Below are 14,864 nucleotides of genomic sequence, written 5' to 3' on the forward strand. Positions count from 1 at the left end.
TTTCCTTAAGCACCAACAATGAACTTACTGTAGCCAACTCGACGGCATGCCTTTAGTTGTATAATCAGACAAATACATAAAACTGATCATACATTTCTTTATTAATTACAGGTATTGGAACATCTACAGAACTTTTCAGAGTCATCAACTGTGAATTCAGACAGGTTGCTAACTTAGTGGAGCAGCCTGTAAAGGTGAACTCCTTCAGGCATGACTCTTCAGACAGATTGTACCAGGAGGTCAGTCAGTCTTGGTGTTGTCACTGTGTGTTTGGGCAGTTTTTCCCTCAGATAGCCAGACTGACTAATCTCAGGAGAGGTGAGGTGCTTATGTGGGACGCTCCCGTGGGCGGGTGACGAACTGCCACCACAGAGGGGGGAGGTCACCCTCTTTGCGGGCAGGAGGCAGAGCCTCGGTCTTGGGGCCACCAGTTGGAGTTTCGGCTTCCAGCTGAGCAACCTGGAGGAAGACAAAGGCAAAAGCTGACTCATACTTTTATTGGGCATCGGTTTTGTTTCTCGCATGTTATTTTTCATGTCATGTGAGACAATTAAATATGTCTACCTTTATTTTTAGAATGTTTCAAAAAAACATTCTAAAAATATTTAATCTAGTTTTAATGTTTAATCTGGTAAACTAGATTAAAGCAGAATATTCTCTCAAAACAAATGTATCCCACAAAGTAAAATAAGCATGCTCCTGAGACATTTATTCAATTTTAAATAGAAGTTATTTGCTAGCTGTTGAAATATTTAAAAGAAACAGACCTCAATATAATTGTTGAGTTTCCATAATTTCTACATAAAACAGTAAAGGTCTCTTAATACATTACAGCTGCTTACCTGAAACCTAACCAATGTACTCATTCTATTAAATTAATTGATGCACAAGCATAATGTGTGTAAAGTGATATAGCAATGTAAAAAAAGTTGCATTTTTACATCAACCTTATAAATGAAATGCACGTCTACTTTTTATGAAAGTCTAGGGTTTTGTTACTTCATTTTTAGCATTAAACTTTGCTGTCATGTTATGGATGGATTAATGCCTAATTAGTTCAATGTGCCAAAATCATGTAGACAGGAAGAAAAAAAATTATTTGAAAAAAACACTTTACATCAAAATAAAAGACACCCATGAAAGGTACATTAAAAGCGTCCCATTTTAAGGGAAAACACACAATTTTCAGACTCAAATACACATCATAAATAAATTAGGACTGCACTGGTTTTTCTTTACAAACTTTTTATGTCAAGATGCACTTCCTAAAAATGACCAAGATAAGTGTAAAATGAATGTAAGCCCTGCTTACCTCTCTATCCCAGCTCTGCATTCTGAGCTTCTTCCACTGCTCCCTCTTGGAGAAGTAGTCAGGGTACATGGCCTTCTCTGAGGGGTGCCAGTGGTCCAGCACCCATTCTGGGACCTACAAACACAAATTACATCTTAAATCATTAACTAATACATCAAATTTGAACTGCCTACCTTGTAAAGGTATATTTTACCTGCAATAATAGTATTTAAAATAAACCAAGACACTTCTACAAACTATCTACAGTTCAGCTGCATAATCATGGCATGTCAATAGTTAGCTAAAGAAACACAGGGTAAACCTGAAAAAGGATGGTCTCTCTCCATTAGTTGGAAGCAGGGTTCTATGAACTTGTTACAAGGAATCAGTATCATACTGAAGAGTCAGGTAAACAGAAAAACGTTCTAAACAAATAGTCTGGCTAAAGAGTAATCTTTAGCCAGATTTCTACTGTGTAAAAAAAAGAAAAGAAAAAAAAAAGAGAGAGAGAGAGAGAGAGAGAGAGAGAGAGAGAGAGAGAGAGAGAGAGAGAAAAGAAAACTCAAGCAACAACAAAACAGCATTATTCACACCACTGAGTCCCATCTGACCTTGTAGCACTCATATCTTTCATAGGAGGTTCCTCCAGGAGAGTCAGGGAAGATGTAAGGCTGGGGATGCTGGTTGGTCCAGAACTCCTCCTCGCCTGCCTTTAGCATCATAGTGGCCTTCACCATGTCTTTCTCATTCTTGTTCTCATCAAATCGAGCCCGGAGAATACAGGCATAGAAACGGTATTTGTCTCTGCGATAGAAAAACACCATGCAAAGCTTAAATGTTTACATTTTACACAAATAATATCGAGTATAACTTGCAAACATAAAGGACCTGGATGACAGTTACAACAAGAAAGTAAAGATACAGTTTGGGTGGCCTATAAAAACTTCAAAGTAAAACTATAATATCATGACTTAGTACAAATATAAAACATATCTGATATGTCTTGTGATAATCAACTACAGCGTTTATGCTTTTTAAATGAAATTATAACATTGATTTGCCAAGGACCAACCAAATAATAATAATAATAATAATAAAAACATGCATCTAGTCATTTCTCCATGTACCTGAAAATAAAGAAGTTTTACAGAAAAAAAATGCAAAGTTGAAAATTATTGAAAATAGATGCAAAGTTGAAAATGATCATTTCCTCTGGAAACCTACATAAACCTACGGCGGGGTTAGAGCAACGTTTAATCATTCGGAGCTTGAGATCCCGTTTCTGCATAAATAATAACAGTAGAAGCTAATGGATGCTAGCGAACACCAAGTGAGTTCCTTAAAAGTCCTTTAAAATAGAGCTTAAAACAACCCAGAGATGAAGCTGCAAATACTGGGTGATATTCCTGTATATGTGACAGCAATGAAAACAACACAATGTCTTGGATGACATGTCAATGAATGACCTGGAGTGCTAACAGTAATAGCTAATCTAGCTTCACTGTTAGCTTAGCAAGAAGCAAGAACAACTTCCCTCACCAAAACACTTGAACCACATTATTTTGTTAATATAAATAAAAGAAAACGCTGCTCTTACCTAAATACACACCATGATTCGAGGTGCCTTAAAGACTTCTTGTAAAGTCTCATCACTTTCTGCTGGTGAGTAAGATAAGCAGACGCCATTTTCGCCGTCCGCTGTCACCTTCCCACAGAGCAGCGCGTTGGATTCTGGGATTTTGCGGCCTTTCAACGTCATTACCGTAAATACCAAAATATTGCGCACACATATGTCTTTTATACGTAATCATCCTTTAATTAAAGGTGTTGGAAGAGTGCATCCGTATGTGTACACTTTAAATTAGTCTGTGTCATTTGAATAAGATATTAGAACTTGCTAGCCAGGTGTTTCAGAAATTTAGTTTATTTCTGCGTTCGTTATTACGGTAAAGCGACATTATGGGAATGGTGAGGGCTGCGTGTGTAGCTTTTTGCAGAACTATTACAACCATGGCACAGTGTAAATTCATTGGTGAGACATTTATGTTTTGATAATAAAAAAAAACGGAGATAAAAGCGATCGACTCATTGTGCTTCCTTGAGTCGATCTATACCAACACTAAACCAACCAGGTTTAGTGTTGGTTTAGTGTTGCCGCTGTACGTAGGCTGAAGCTTCTGTGATTGAGTTCAAGAATACGAACACTAAAGTTTAAATATTCAGTGCCTACACTAAGTTAATCCAACCAACTATTTATTTTACTCTTGATAAAGCGATTATGCTTTAAATTAAGCAATAGTTGCATACAACAGTGCATCAGAGCAAATTCATCTACTGCCCCTTTGCATTTCTAGTGCCCACACAACTTTGAGTTCACGCAAAATTCCCTTGGTTTTTAGATTACCACACCGTAAACACGTTGATGAGCCGAATATATCTCACGAGAATTAATCAGTATCACAACGTTGAATGCTAAATAATGACTAATTTCCACCCTTTTCATGTCTAGATATTGGTGTGAACCTGACTGATCCCATGTTCAGAGGACTCTACAGGGGGGAGCAAAAACATGACGGTGAGCCATTCTCCAATGTCTGAACCTAATCAGATACACATGCAGACCATCGATGAGAAGGAAAATAAGTTGGACCACCTCACAGCATCTCAACTCAGACTTTGACTAGGTCACTCCAAAACTATAATTTTTAGTTTTTGGCTAATTTGTGAAAGTCCTTTAGTCTATTTCATGTTGTTTGACAGGTTCTGTTTAGGTGTTCTTCATCAGTAGCAAAGACTACTTACAATGTGGCATCTATGTTTACAGGGAACCTAAAGTTTATTAACATCAACACTTTTTATTGAAGTTTTTGTGTGTTTGTAGTAAGTCATGTTGACATCATGATATTCACCACCGCTGTCACATATGTTTTCCTGGTTTGGTGCAGCCCTAATTTAACATGTGAGGTGTCAAGATCAGCTTAAACTTTGTCCATTTTTCTGACAGATGACTTTGATCAGATCATCGGCAGAGCTCTTGGAATTGGTGTTGAAAAGGTATGTTACATGTTGACAAGTCTCATGGAGGAGGAAATGAGTGCAGTTGGCGCTACATAATAGCAGACATATTTGGTCTCATGCATTATGTCCTTTTGGGCTTGTGAACCTGTTCCTGTGTTTCAGTTTATGATCACAGGGGGGAACCTTGAAGACAGCAAGGAAGCTGTCAAACTGGCTGAGACCCGAGGTAACAGCAAAAGAGCAGAGTATAATGTTAGAAAACAGAACCCTGTTCGTACATACAGACAAATCCATCACATCTTTCCATAGCCCTCATTCCTTCAGAATAGAACCAGACCAATTTTAGCTCCCCTTTTATTGCAGGTGAATTTTACTGCACAGTTGGTTGCCATCCCACCCGCTGCAGTGAGTTTGAGCAGAATGGAGAATCACAGTACTTCTCTGGGCTTAAGGAGCTGGCAGCAGCTCACAGAGGAAAAGTGGTGGCCATTGGAGAGTGTGGGCTAGGTGAGTCTAAATGAGAACTCATCTAAGATGTTTCTTCCCCTGAGGCGTTTTCTGTTATTCCAATTGTTTTGCTATTACTTTCAGATCCAGGGAAGTGGTGATATTTTTTTCTTTCTTGTTTCAGATTTTGACAGATTGGAATTTTGCCCAAAAGAGACTCAACTTAAGTAGGTTTTTTATGTTATTATTGCAAGATACATTGGGATTAATTTAACAATTTTAGCATCTGGACAAAACACTCACTTGTCATCTAGTTTCATGTCTATAACTGGGACTTAATTCAGCCATGTCTGTCATAGTAACTTGAGAAAAATATACAAATTTTTCAGAATTAGTTGCATTTTATTCTGAAGAAATATTCTGCACAATATTTACAAAAGAAAAGTGTGCACCCTTTGAACTTCAGATTCTATGTGGGTTGTTTGCCATTTGCTTGATGTAAACATAGAACCAGCAAGTCAGAGCTAGTTGCAAATAGATATTTAAATACATGAATATTTGGTCCAGTTTCCATAATTAAATCAATAATACTGGTTCTTTGTGCACTGTCATTTGTTTCATTAATTTACTTAAGGTTCTGTTTCCAGATACTTTGAGAAGCAGTTTGACTTGGCAGAAGAGACCAAGTTGCCCATGTTCCTCCACTGCAGAAACTCCCATCAGGAATTCATTGGTAGTTTTATGGAATAGTCAAGCATTTCATGCCAAGTATTGATTTTAATGATGTTAATAACTCTCTCTATTTTTTATTTATTGATTTTTTTTTTTGTTAGATATCATGAAGAGAAATCGAGACAGATGTGTTGGAGGAGTGGTGAGAAAAGTTTTGATTGCTGTTTTATATAATCTACTTTTCGGTGTAATTATTTTGTTTTGTCTTTGGAAGCAGTCATCATTAATATACTTTTCGTTTAGAATTTTATTGTGCTGTGGAATCACACTTTTATGTCAAAGCCTTCAAAAGAAATGTGTAAAAGGCACATTTTTGGTGGAAAGTTTCTTTCTAAAACATTTCTGTAAAACTAGAAAATCTGGCAGGTACATAAGCTATATAGAATCAGATGTTTCAGATGTTCTCCTTCAGGTCCACTCATTTGATGGGACAGCAGAGGATGCTGCAGCAATCATTGACCTGGATCTTTATATTGGAATAAATGGATGGTGAGGAGATTTTCTAACAGGATGCTTGGTGTGGCTGCAAAAGTTAAAATCTTGACTTTGTGAATGAAACTCTAAGATTTAATTTAGGTGGATTCTTATATTTAAACAGGTAATATAATATATAATATAAGTAAAGACAGCAAATTAAGTTGTTTTAAATTTTTGGGCATTTTAACCAGTTTCCAAATTTTTAAAAATATATTTTTTTCTGTAAATAATATATGTAAAAAATCTGGTATGTTGGCTGAGTCTTGTAGGAGCATAGTACAAACAAGGCTGCTGCTTATCAGATCCAGTTCTTTAATTAACAATATTACATTTTCTCAGCTCTTTGAAAACAGAGGCTAATATGGAAGCCATGAAGACTATTCCCACTGAGCGACTCATGATTGAAACTGGTGAGTAAAAGTATATATATATGTGTGTGTGTGTGTGTGTGTGTGTGTGTGTGTGTGTATATATATATATATATATATATATATATATATATATATATAAAAAGTTGTTTTCATCTTGTCAGAAGATGACTGAATCATCGATATCTTATATGTTGCAATCATATCTAACATTACCACCATGCTGAATTTCCAAAATTTGAGAGATGTGTTGTGTACAGAAGTACAAGTTACTTTGCTTTTTAATTTTCATAAAATAGGTAAGTGAAATATTTTCACACATAGAAAATTCACACTAGGACTGCAATCTAGGATATTAAACCTGCATATTAGTATTGTATCTGGATTGTTACTTTGTTTCCCTTTCAGATGCTCCATGGTGTGGTGTGAAGAACACTCACGCTGGCTCCAAATATGTTAAAACAACATTTCCCACAAAGAAGAAATGGGAAGCAGGCCACTGCCTGAAAGACCGAAATGAGCCCTGTCATATCATGTGAGTATCTCTATGGATGAGTAACAAAAGTTACCTTGTTTGTAAAACTCATTGGATGAGCTCCATACTTATCAAGTCTTTAAATGTTTTTTTCAGACAAGTTTTAGAGGTGATGGCAGCTGCAAGGGAAGAGGATCCAGTGGAGTTAGCCAACACAATATACAGCAACACCATCAAAGTGTTTTTCAGCTCTAGCTGATGATAAATACACATAGAGATGTGCATAAATGCATGTATAGTTTGTGCCTGAATAAATGTATGGGTTAAATATTGCCATTCTCCAAAGTAAAATATTTTGCTATGTGTTAGTATTCCTGTTGCACCAACTAAAACTGGTTCCTTTCTGCATATTGCTTTACAGCAGATAGGGGCAACATTTATTTATTTCTATGCTCTTTTTGTTTTCAACAGTGCATATTTTTTATCATACCATTTCCAAATAATGACAAAAACGTTTGTCTTAACAGAGGGGAATTTCATGTTTAGTATAGCCGCATTCTTTAAATTCTATTGACTTTGGTCTACCACATACAGTTTGTTGGTGGACCTTTTACAAAACTTTCTATAGGTGCCTGTGTCTTGCTGTTCAAATTAAGTCCAAAGTTTATTTCAAGTGTTAGCTTCAAATGTGACTTCAAACGTGAGCATACATACCATATCTAAAAAAAAAAAAAAAGATATAGCAACTACATGTCTTTGAAAAAAATAATTTATCAGAAATTTTGGATGTTCGTCTTCAAGAACATCTAAAATGTATACGCTTTTTAAAAAATTATTTTGTATAATATGATAATTTTAAACTGTGGGTGACAGAATAGTTTTGGAAAATATGTTACGTCAGCTGCCACACCCACAGACGCTGATATTACGTAGCGTTACGCCTGAATAAGCCAGCAACTTCAGTGTTCTTTCTCATAGTAAAACTGAAGGAAAATGCGGTTTCTTTGACAACTTCGCAGTTTATTCTGGGACTACGCAGCGCAGGACCTGATGGAACACCCTGACATCTAAACGGCTGACGTCTAAAAGAAAACAGGAGCTCAACGTTTAACAGAAACAGAAGAAGCAACAGGAGGTTGAGCAGGGCTAACATGGCGAGCCGCAGCAGGTTGCGAGCTCCCGAATAAATGTAAAGCGAATCGAAAGGAGAGGGGCGTTTGTCTGAGGGACTTTTACACAGCTTGATATTACATGGATTCTCGGAGTTGATCAGGACTGGAACGCCACCTCCGAAGCCGTATGGCGTCCACTCAAGCCCGGTTAGGCCAGCAGGCCTTAGCATTGCTAGATGTGGCTCTAAGAGTTCCATGTATTTTTACTATCGACGTCATTTTTAACTCTTACTACGACCAGGGATCGGGATGGGCTGGGGCAACAGGAAAAGTGTTGGTCAGAGTTATGGGTAAGTATTTTTTAAGAGGGAAGAGATCAAGAGCCTCCAGTAAATGTCAACAAGCAACAGCTAGCTCTGACAGCTAAGCTAGCTAACTGAAGCTGCGCTGTCTTGTCTACCACCTGTCACACCGATTAAAGCCGACTTAACTACCAGCAGAAGCACGCATTCAGATCAGATCTGTTTGATTAACTGCTTAACTAGATTGCATGCTTTATTATTCATTCGGCTCTGTCGTTAACAGCTCTCTGACTTTCTCGGCTACTGCTAACGCAAAGAGTATAGCCACAGGTGCAATGTCAATATTTGTCTCGCCGTTCTTAATAGCTGTTGGGGGTATTCTGGCAGCTTGACATTGTGCCTGTCTAAAACCTCTGCCTTTACAAATGAAGCTGGAACTTTCTTAAAATGTGGTTTATGTATTGTTGTTACGTTACACAGCTAAGGCTACCGCCAGTACAACATTTGGTGCGTTGTTTCGAATGTTCGAATGACACATTTTTAGTATAGCTTTTGATATGTGTTTAGTGTAGCTTTTTTATTTATTTATTTATTTTTTTTTATAGCTAAATCTTTTCTATGGATTTAACAGGCAGATTACATAATGCTACCGCGTGGGAGACCTTTGAACGGTTCAGGGCTATGGTACAAACTTCTTGGTGATAGTTAAGAGTGAAGTTTAATCTCAAAACAAAATTTTTAATTTACAGTTGGCATAAAGTGGCCAAAGCAATTTTTTGGTGTGTTTTAATTTGGTTGTAAGCCGTGAAAAACACGTTTACAGAGGGTTTAGAAAAGCTCACACCTTTTTAAGGTCACATTACCACAAACCTCATTGTATTTTAATGGGTTTTTATTGTAACAGAAGAATATAAAGTAGTGCTTAATGGTGGTCTGGAAGGTTAATGATGCACACTTCACCTTTTAGAACCACCAATTAGAAGTATAAGATTTGGGGGCACTTCCTACCAGCTAGGCACATTGAGAGACACAAATGTACCTCCTTTTCCTTTGTAAAATTTCTCAAGCTCAGACTGACGGAGAGGATAATGCCTAAAAACAATAATCATGTTTATTATTTAACTTTATTTACCTTTATAATCCCTGGACATAAATCTACAATAGCAAGAGAGAACAGAAAATCTGCAATCTTCTATATTTCCTGAAAAATTAATAGTTTGTGCAATAAACATTTTCATCATCATTGCTTACAGTGTGTGTGGTATGCTGTTTGTCTCAGGTGTCCTCATCTCCACTGTGGTGCTGCTGCTCTCCCAGAAAGCCTTGTTCAAGTTCTACACTCTCTTCCTTGCTGTCCTCCTTGGCTCGGCAGCAGTCCTCATAAACTACTACGCCACCTCGCACATAGACTTCTACAGTGCATACTGCAAAGCAGCACTGGGGTTCAGACTGCTGCCCAGAAATGGGACGACACTCTGGCTCGGCATGGCTGCTGTCCAGCTGATGTTTGGCATTGGATACGTGTTCCTGCTCAATCTCCAGTCGGTGTTTGCGGCTCTGGTGGTTTTGGACATCATGATCCCTCTGTGGGGAATGATGATAGAGCTTCCCGCGGACGTCAGGCACATGACAGCGGTTGTCTCGGGCCTGGCGCTCGCTCTAAACACAGCTGTCTGCCTAGCCATGAGGCTGAAGTGGTTCTACTACTCGTGTCGGTACGTCTACTTGCTGGTGCGGCACATGTACAGGATTTACGGACTTCAGCTGCTGCTGGAAGACACATGGAAAAGAATCCGGTTTCCCGATGTTCTGCGAATGTTCTGGCTGAGCCGGGTCACTGCCCAGGCACTCATACTGGTCTATGTTGTGCGAGCGGTGAGGAAGGAGAGTGGAGATGCAGCAGGTGGAGCTACGGAGGGGAGCTCTGATGCACAAGTAAGTAGCAGTTTGTTTCTTGATAATTTGCCACATGCCATCAATTTGAATGCCTTTTCCTTAGTTCCTGAAATATTTGAGTAAAAAACAAAAATAATAATAGTTTCCTAAGTTGTGCAGGTGTTTTAAATTCTTAATTTTCATTTTTTTTAAATTCTAAATTTCCTGTGCAGTTTTGGGGGAATTGTCTCATTACCACTTTTTTTGGATGTTTTTAGGGTTACCTGTTCAGCTGGGACGTGTTCTGGGATCTGACGAGCAACCTGATCATCTCTGGATGTGATTCCACTCTGACTGTGTTGGGCATGAGCGCTGTCATTTCCTCCATGGCACACTACCTTGGCCTCAGCATCCTAGCTTTCATAGGTATTAGCTTTGTTTGTGTCATAGAAGCATGTGTACAAAACATTGTAAAGTGGTTCTTGGTTTTGAGCTTTATCTTCTTTGAAATGTCCAGGTTCGACTGAGGAAGAGGATAAGCGCTTAGGCTTCGTGGCTCCTGTTCTATTCTTTATTCTGGCTCTACAGACTGGCCTCAGCAGCCTGGATCCAGAGGAACGTTTGGTATGTCACAGGATTAAAGCGTCGTGTATTTTTGCTAAAACTGGATATTTATACTAAGTTTTGCTTTCAATTTTATCTGTTAGGTTTCTTCTTATATTTTTATAACCCTTTTTGGGATGTGTGGATGAAGATTTCTGTCTCCTAACATTCCTATATGATTAATCACAGATTAAAAGTTCAATCTCAAGATTCAATTAAAGGGTTTACATTGCAAACACACTCATACATCAGTTTAATTAAAATATGGGACAAAGGGTGCAGGGTGGAGTAGATGTAAAAGGACAAACAGCCTTTTAGAGAGGCTGTTCTTCTTGAACTCAGCAACTCAGTGGTTGACTCAATCTTTGCTGGATGTCCGCCCCCTTTTCTTTCTGAACCATTTGAGTAAATACCAATTATTTCAACAACTCGACTGCTCCACTCGAACATCTCCATGTCTCATTCATTTTAATATATTTTCAATTGCCTTCTTTCTTACAGTGCTTTGTAAAAGTTTTCATACCTGTAGAACTTTTTCACATTTTATCAGGATTAAAAAAAACCTGCATTCCACCCATAATTATATTTTCAGCTGGTCCTATTGAGCAGCAAAACCAGTCCAAGAAAACAGAAGGAAGTTTTTCTCTCACCCAGGTGTCTGAAGGTTTCAAAACTTAAAGCATTGATGTTATTGAATGAAGGTCACAAAACTTAAAACTGTAGACATTACAAGTGGCCTTCAAACCTTTCTTTTCCACTGTAAGATAAACATTTTTTGTGTTGAAATGGGATAAAGGCTCATGAGGAAGATAGTGGCACTTGAGTTTTTGTCTGAAACGATGCGTTGGTGACAAAACGTCTGTGTCACTTTTCCACCAAGGTCCGCTTGAGCCGAAACATGTGCCTTCTACTGACGGCCATCCTGCACTTTATTCACGGCATGACCGACCCCGTCCTGATGTCCCTCAGCGCATCCCACGTCTCTTCCTTTCGCCGCCACTTCCCTGTTCTGCTGGTGTCCGTGGCCCTCTTCATACTCCCCGTAGCGCTCAGCTTTGCCCTCTGGCATCACTACGCCCTCAACACGTGGCTCTTCGCGGTCACAGCCTTCTGTGTTGAGCTCTGTCTCAAGGTGAGTGCCAAAAGCTTTAATCTTTTAGCATTAGTTATGATGCTGTTTAAAATGGTTTAACTGCTTCACGTTCTTATCTCCGTTTGCTTCAGGTCGTGGTATCATTAACGGTCTACGGTCTTTTCATGGTTGACGGATTCTCCAACGTCCTTTGGGAGAAGCTGGATGACTATGTCTACTACGTGCGTTCCACCGGCAACATCATCGAGTTCCTGTTTGGTGTCATCATGTTTGGAAACGGCGCCTACACCATGATGTTTGAGTCGGGCAGCAAGATCCGTGCTTGCATGATGTGTCTGCACGCCTACTTCAACATCTACCTTCAGGCTAAGAACGGTTGGAAGACCTTCATCAACCGACGCACCGCCGTGAAGAAGATCAACTCCTTGCCGGAGGTCCGAGGCGACCAGCTGAGGGACATTGAGGACGTGTGTGCCATCTGTTACCAGGAGTTTGCCAGCTCGGCGCGCCTCACGCCATGTCACCATCACTTCCACGCGCTGTGCCTGAGGAAGTGGCTTTACATCCAGGACACATGCCCCATGTGCCACCAGAGAGTTTACGTCGAGGACGATGGCCGAGACAGAGCTGCTTTCTCTAACAACAACGGGGGCTACGCAGCGCCGCAGGACGCCGTTGCAGCAGGCCCACCGGTTCAAGGAGAAAACCCGCACGGACAGCCGGTAGCCGAGCTGCTGCCAAACGGAGCGGCAGCGGGGGCGCACGCCGCTGGAGGACCAGCGGGGCTCGACGATTTGGTGGAGGACAACGACAGCATAGAGTACGACGAAGACGAGTGGGGGACTCAGAATGGCAGCACACCGATAGAAGAAGAGTATATCAATGACGACACAGACTCTACAGAAGACTGACGAGAGAGGATCTATAGAAAATAATATACATATATCTTTATTATATTTAAGTTAAAAAGAACACTTAAATTGTTCTCGGAAAATTGTCAGGGATCTCAGTCTCTCTGTTTCTCCTTAGTTTCTTTTGAGTTTTACTCTATAAGGGCTTGTGGAAAGAGTAAAAGCTGCTCTCAGTCTGTGTGTGTGTGTGTCGAGTGGATGTGTGGGCAAGATGTAGACCAAAAACTCATGTTGCTCTTTTTTTTATTTCCATTAAAAAGTCATCAGAAATTCATAAAAAAATTGAAGTTCTCATTGCCTTGATGCAGTTATACAAAAGTCAGTTTTTATTAAGGTTCGTCTTTGAAGAGCTACAGGGAAGCGGTGTTATCAGGATGCCTCTGGGTTATGTGCCGACATTTAATGTGCTTAGACAGCGACTTAAAATAGTCATGCTCCCTTGTAATTTATAAAAAAATGCTGGATAATTTAAACACTGCAACTTTTTTTATTTTTAAATTCTGAGATCTGTTTAGTTTTGGATTCATTCTCCTTTTTTCCATTCTCTCAGTTGTCACCTTAGTCCTTTGACAAACTTGCTGTTTTAGTTTTTCTAAAATAATCAGTTTTCAATCATAAGTAATTGATTTGATGAGTTTCTTGTGGTTAGTCTTTGTGAAAGCTGCAGAAACTCATCTTAAACCAGCGCTGATCTCCCATCATTCAACAATTTGTAGATTTTGATTGGCTCAGGTTTGTTGTGAACTCAGTATTTTTGTCCTTTAAGCGAAATCCTTGTGAAATAGGCCAGTGTGAAGGCACTCGCTGGTGGAAAAACCGAGGTTCGTTTGATTAAAGATTAACTTGCTACTGTAGGCCCTGATATACCTCTCATTGCTTACTACTGGTCTCTTCTGTGACCTCACTTAATGTGTACGTTGTCGTACATATGATGAAACCTGTGCACATTTTCTCTGTAATATTAAAGGTTTCAGGTGATTTGTTTCTATTAATATTTACATTTTTCTGCACAAGTTATACAATTAGGTTAAATTCCTGCTTCAGGTGCAGAACGACTTACTTATAGTAAGATTACTGGTTCTAGAAAAAGAAAATCGGTTGCAATTTAAAAAAAAAAACATGATGGTAAAATTGCCAACTGTTCTGTACACATTACTTGAAAGGGAAAAAGTATTTTTAAAATATCAGGTGAAATATTTTTCTGCTGGATGGATGTCATTTTCCAGATGGTTATATCAGTCATTAAACATGCAGTCTTGTTTCTTAATAGCATTACTTTTCAATGTATCCCTTGTGCAATATGGCTGAAGAGGTGAGCTTCTTGTCTCGAGTTCTACTGCAGGAGTTTCTTCAATAACATGGGGGCAGCCAAGGCTTCTAAAACTACCACTGTTTTCTGATTTTTGCAAATTATCATATACACTATGATATACATTGCAATTTTGAGCATCACTTCTTACTGTTCAAAAATGCTAATGCCTGATACATGACTAAGGCAAGTTGACTGAAATGTCTATTTTTTTCTGCCTTGAAACAAGAATTTAGTCAACCTCAGTACCTAGAAATCTTAACATTGAATTTCTTGATTTAAAAAAAAAATATTTTTCAAACATAGATCTGAGTATTGTGGTAAAGATTTAATAATTTTGAATTCTGTGAGGGTTTATAGACAAGCTGATGATCATAACACATACATACTGGTAGTTGAAGATGACCTACAAGGAACTTGATCAAGTGTTAGGGAATATGATTGGAAAGCTGTGCTTTTTAATATGCTCGAGCTGTGAAGGATTTTGATTGTTAGTTTAATCTTAAAGCTTTTTGAAAGGTAAAAGCTGTTAATTTTGCCTTTTGTTTTAAAAAGACTTATGTAAATAAAATTGTCTTTGATATTGCATTTTGACCACTCTCTTTATTGCAAATTTTTACGGTGGTTTTCCCAACTTTTTTTTAACATTATTAAATACTAACCCACTGTAAAATGTAATGTATAAAGATGTTGATTCAATTAGCCACTATAGGGTGCTGTTCCACCATAGTGCTGCTAACGTTTCAGTATTACCAGATTCCTTAATGGACTTGATTTGAACTTTCCAAACATTAACTCTTTGCAGATTGTTAAATTTTGGCCGCAATTCTTAAGTCACGGAAACAAATAAT

General features: G+C 38.6%; 3 protein-coding genes across 6 annotated transcripts; 2 read left to right on the forward strand and 1 right to left on the reverse strand.

The window, feature by feature from the left end:
- Window positions 1–77: 77 nt before the first annotated feature.
- ndufb9 (NADH:ubiquinone oxidoreductase subunit B9) lies at window positions 78–3,031 on the reverse strand. 2 transcript variants are annotated; one of them, XM_007569016.1, is made up of 4 exons: window positions 2,889–3,031; window positions 1,903–2,095; window positions 1,313–1,426; window positions 78–459 (listed from the first exon to the last, which is right to left on the reverse strand). In XM_007569016.1, exons 1-4 carry the CDS (start codon window positions 2,975–2,977, stop codon window positions 328–330), a joined length of 528 nt encoding a protein of 175 aa, XP_007569078.1. In that variant the 5' UTR covers window positions 2,978–3,031; the 3' UTR covers window positions 78–327. The 2 variants fall into 2 exon arrangements, with proteins under 2 accessions (XP_007569078.1, XP_016535666.1); XM_016680180.1 differs by having other exon boundaries at window positions 2,901–2,989.
- On the forward strand, window positions 397–7,141 carry tatdn1 (TatD DNase domain containing 1). 3 transcript variants are annotated; one of them, XM_016680179.1, is made up of 12 exons: window positions 397–475; window positions 3,801–3,866; window positions 4,296–4,345; window positions 4,472–4,535; window positions 4,673–4,816; window positions 4,941–4,983; window positions 5,404–5,489; window positions 5,590–5,630; window positions 5,901–5,977; window positions 6,305–6,375; window positions 6,742–6,868; window positions 6,965–7,141. In XM_016680179.1, exons 2-12 carry the CDS (start codon window positions 3,827–3,829, stop codon window positions 7,065–7,067), a joined length of 846 nt encoding a protein of 281 aa, XP_016535665.1. In that variant the 5' UTR covers window positions 397–475; window positions 3,801–3,826; the 3' UTR covers window positions 7,068–7,141. The 3 variants fall into 3 exon arrangements, with proteins under 3 accessions (XP_016535665.1, XP_007569079.1, XP_016535664.1); XM_007569017.2 differs by lacking the exon at window positions 397–475 and adding an exon at window positions 3,131–3,323; XM_016680178.1 differs by lacking the exons at window positions 397–475; window positions 6,742–6,868; window positions 6,965–7,141 and adding exons at window positions 3,131–3,323; window positions 6,480–6,717 and having other exon boundaries at window positions 6,305–6,397.
- Window positions 7,142–7,713: 572 nt separating this feature from the next.
- On the forward strand, window positions 7,714–14,601 carry rnf139 (ring finger protein 139). Its single transcript, XM_007569018.2, has 6 exons — window positions 7,714–8,270; window positions 9,502–10,157; window positions 10,376–10,523; window positions 10,615–10,721; window positions 11,581–11,832; window positions 11,925–14,601. Exons 1-6 carry the CDS (start codon window positions 8,108–8,110, stop codon window positions 12,702–12,704), a joined length of 2,106 nt encoding a protein of 701 aa, XP_007569080.1. The 5' UTR covers window positions 7,714–8,107; the 3' UTR covers window positions 12,705–14,601.
- Window positions 14,602–14,864: the final 263 nt, after the last annotated feature.

The sequence above is a fragment of the Poecilia formosa genome, unplaced genomic scaffold (genome assembly GCF_000485575.1).
Source record: "Poecilia formosa unplaced genomic scaffold, Poecilia_formosa-5.1.2 Scaffold235, whole genome shotgun sequence".
NCBI lineage: Eukaryota > Metazoa > Chordata > Actinopteri > Cyprinodontiformes > Poeciliidae > Poecilia > Poecilia formosa.

Excerpts from the sequence above, each read along its gene's own strand:
- ndufb9 (XM_007569016.1), bottom strand. The coding sequence starts at position 2,977 with ATGGCGTCTGCTTATCTTACTCACCAGCAGAAAGTGATGAGACTTTAC. Across the intron at positions 2,096-2,888 it reads GAATCATGGTGTGTATTTAG|AGACAAATACCGTTTCTATG; the intron begins GTAAGAGCAGCG and ends TTTCTATCGCAG. Across the intron at positions 460-1,312 it reads TGCAGAGCTGGGATAGAGAG|GTTGCTCAGCTGGAAGCCGA; the intron begins GTAAGCAGGGCT and ends GTCTTCCTCCAG.
- tatdn1 (XM_007569017.2), top strand. The coding sequence starts at position 3,251 with ATGGGAATGGTGAGGGCTGCGTGTGTAGCTTTTTGCAGAACTATTACA. Across the intron at positions 4,346-4,471 it reads TTGGAATTGGTGTTGAAAAG|TTTATGATCACAGGGGGGAA; the intron begins GTATGTTACATG and ends CCTGTGTTTCAG. Across the intron at positions 4,817-4,940 it reads CATTGGAGAGTGTGGGCTAG|ATTTTGACAGATTGGAATTT; the intron begins GTGAGTCTAAAT and ends TTCTTGTTTCAG.
- rnf139 (XM_007569018.2), top strand. The coding sequence starts at position 8,108 with ATGGCGTCCACTCAAGCCCGGTTAGGCCAGCAGGCCTTAGCATTGCTA. Across the intron at positions 8,271-9,501 it reads AGTGTTGGTCAGAGTTATGG|GTGTCCTCATCTCCACTGTG; the intron begins GTAAGTATTTTT and ends TGTTTGTCTCAG. Across the intron at positions 10,158-10,375 it reads AGGGGAGCTCTGATGCACAA|GGTTACCTGTTCAGCTGGGA; the intron begins GTAAGTAGCAGT and ends GGATGTTTTTAG.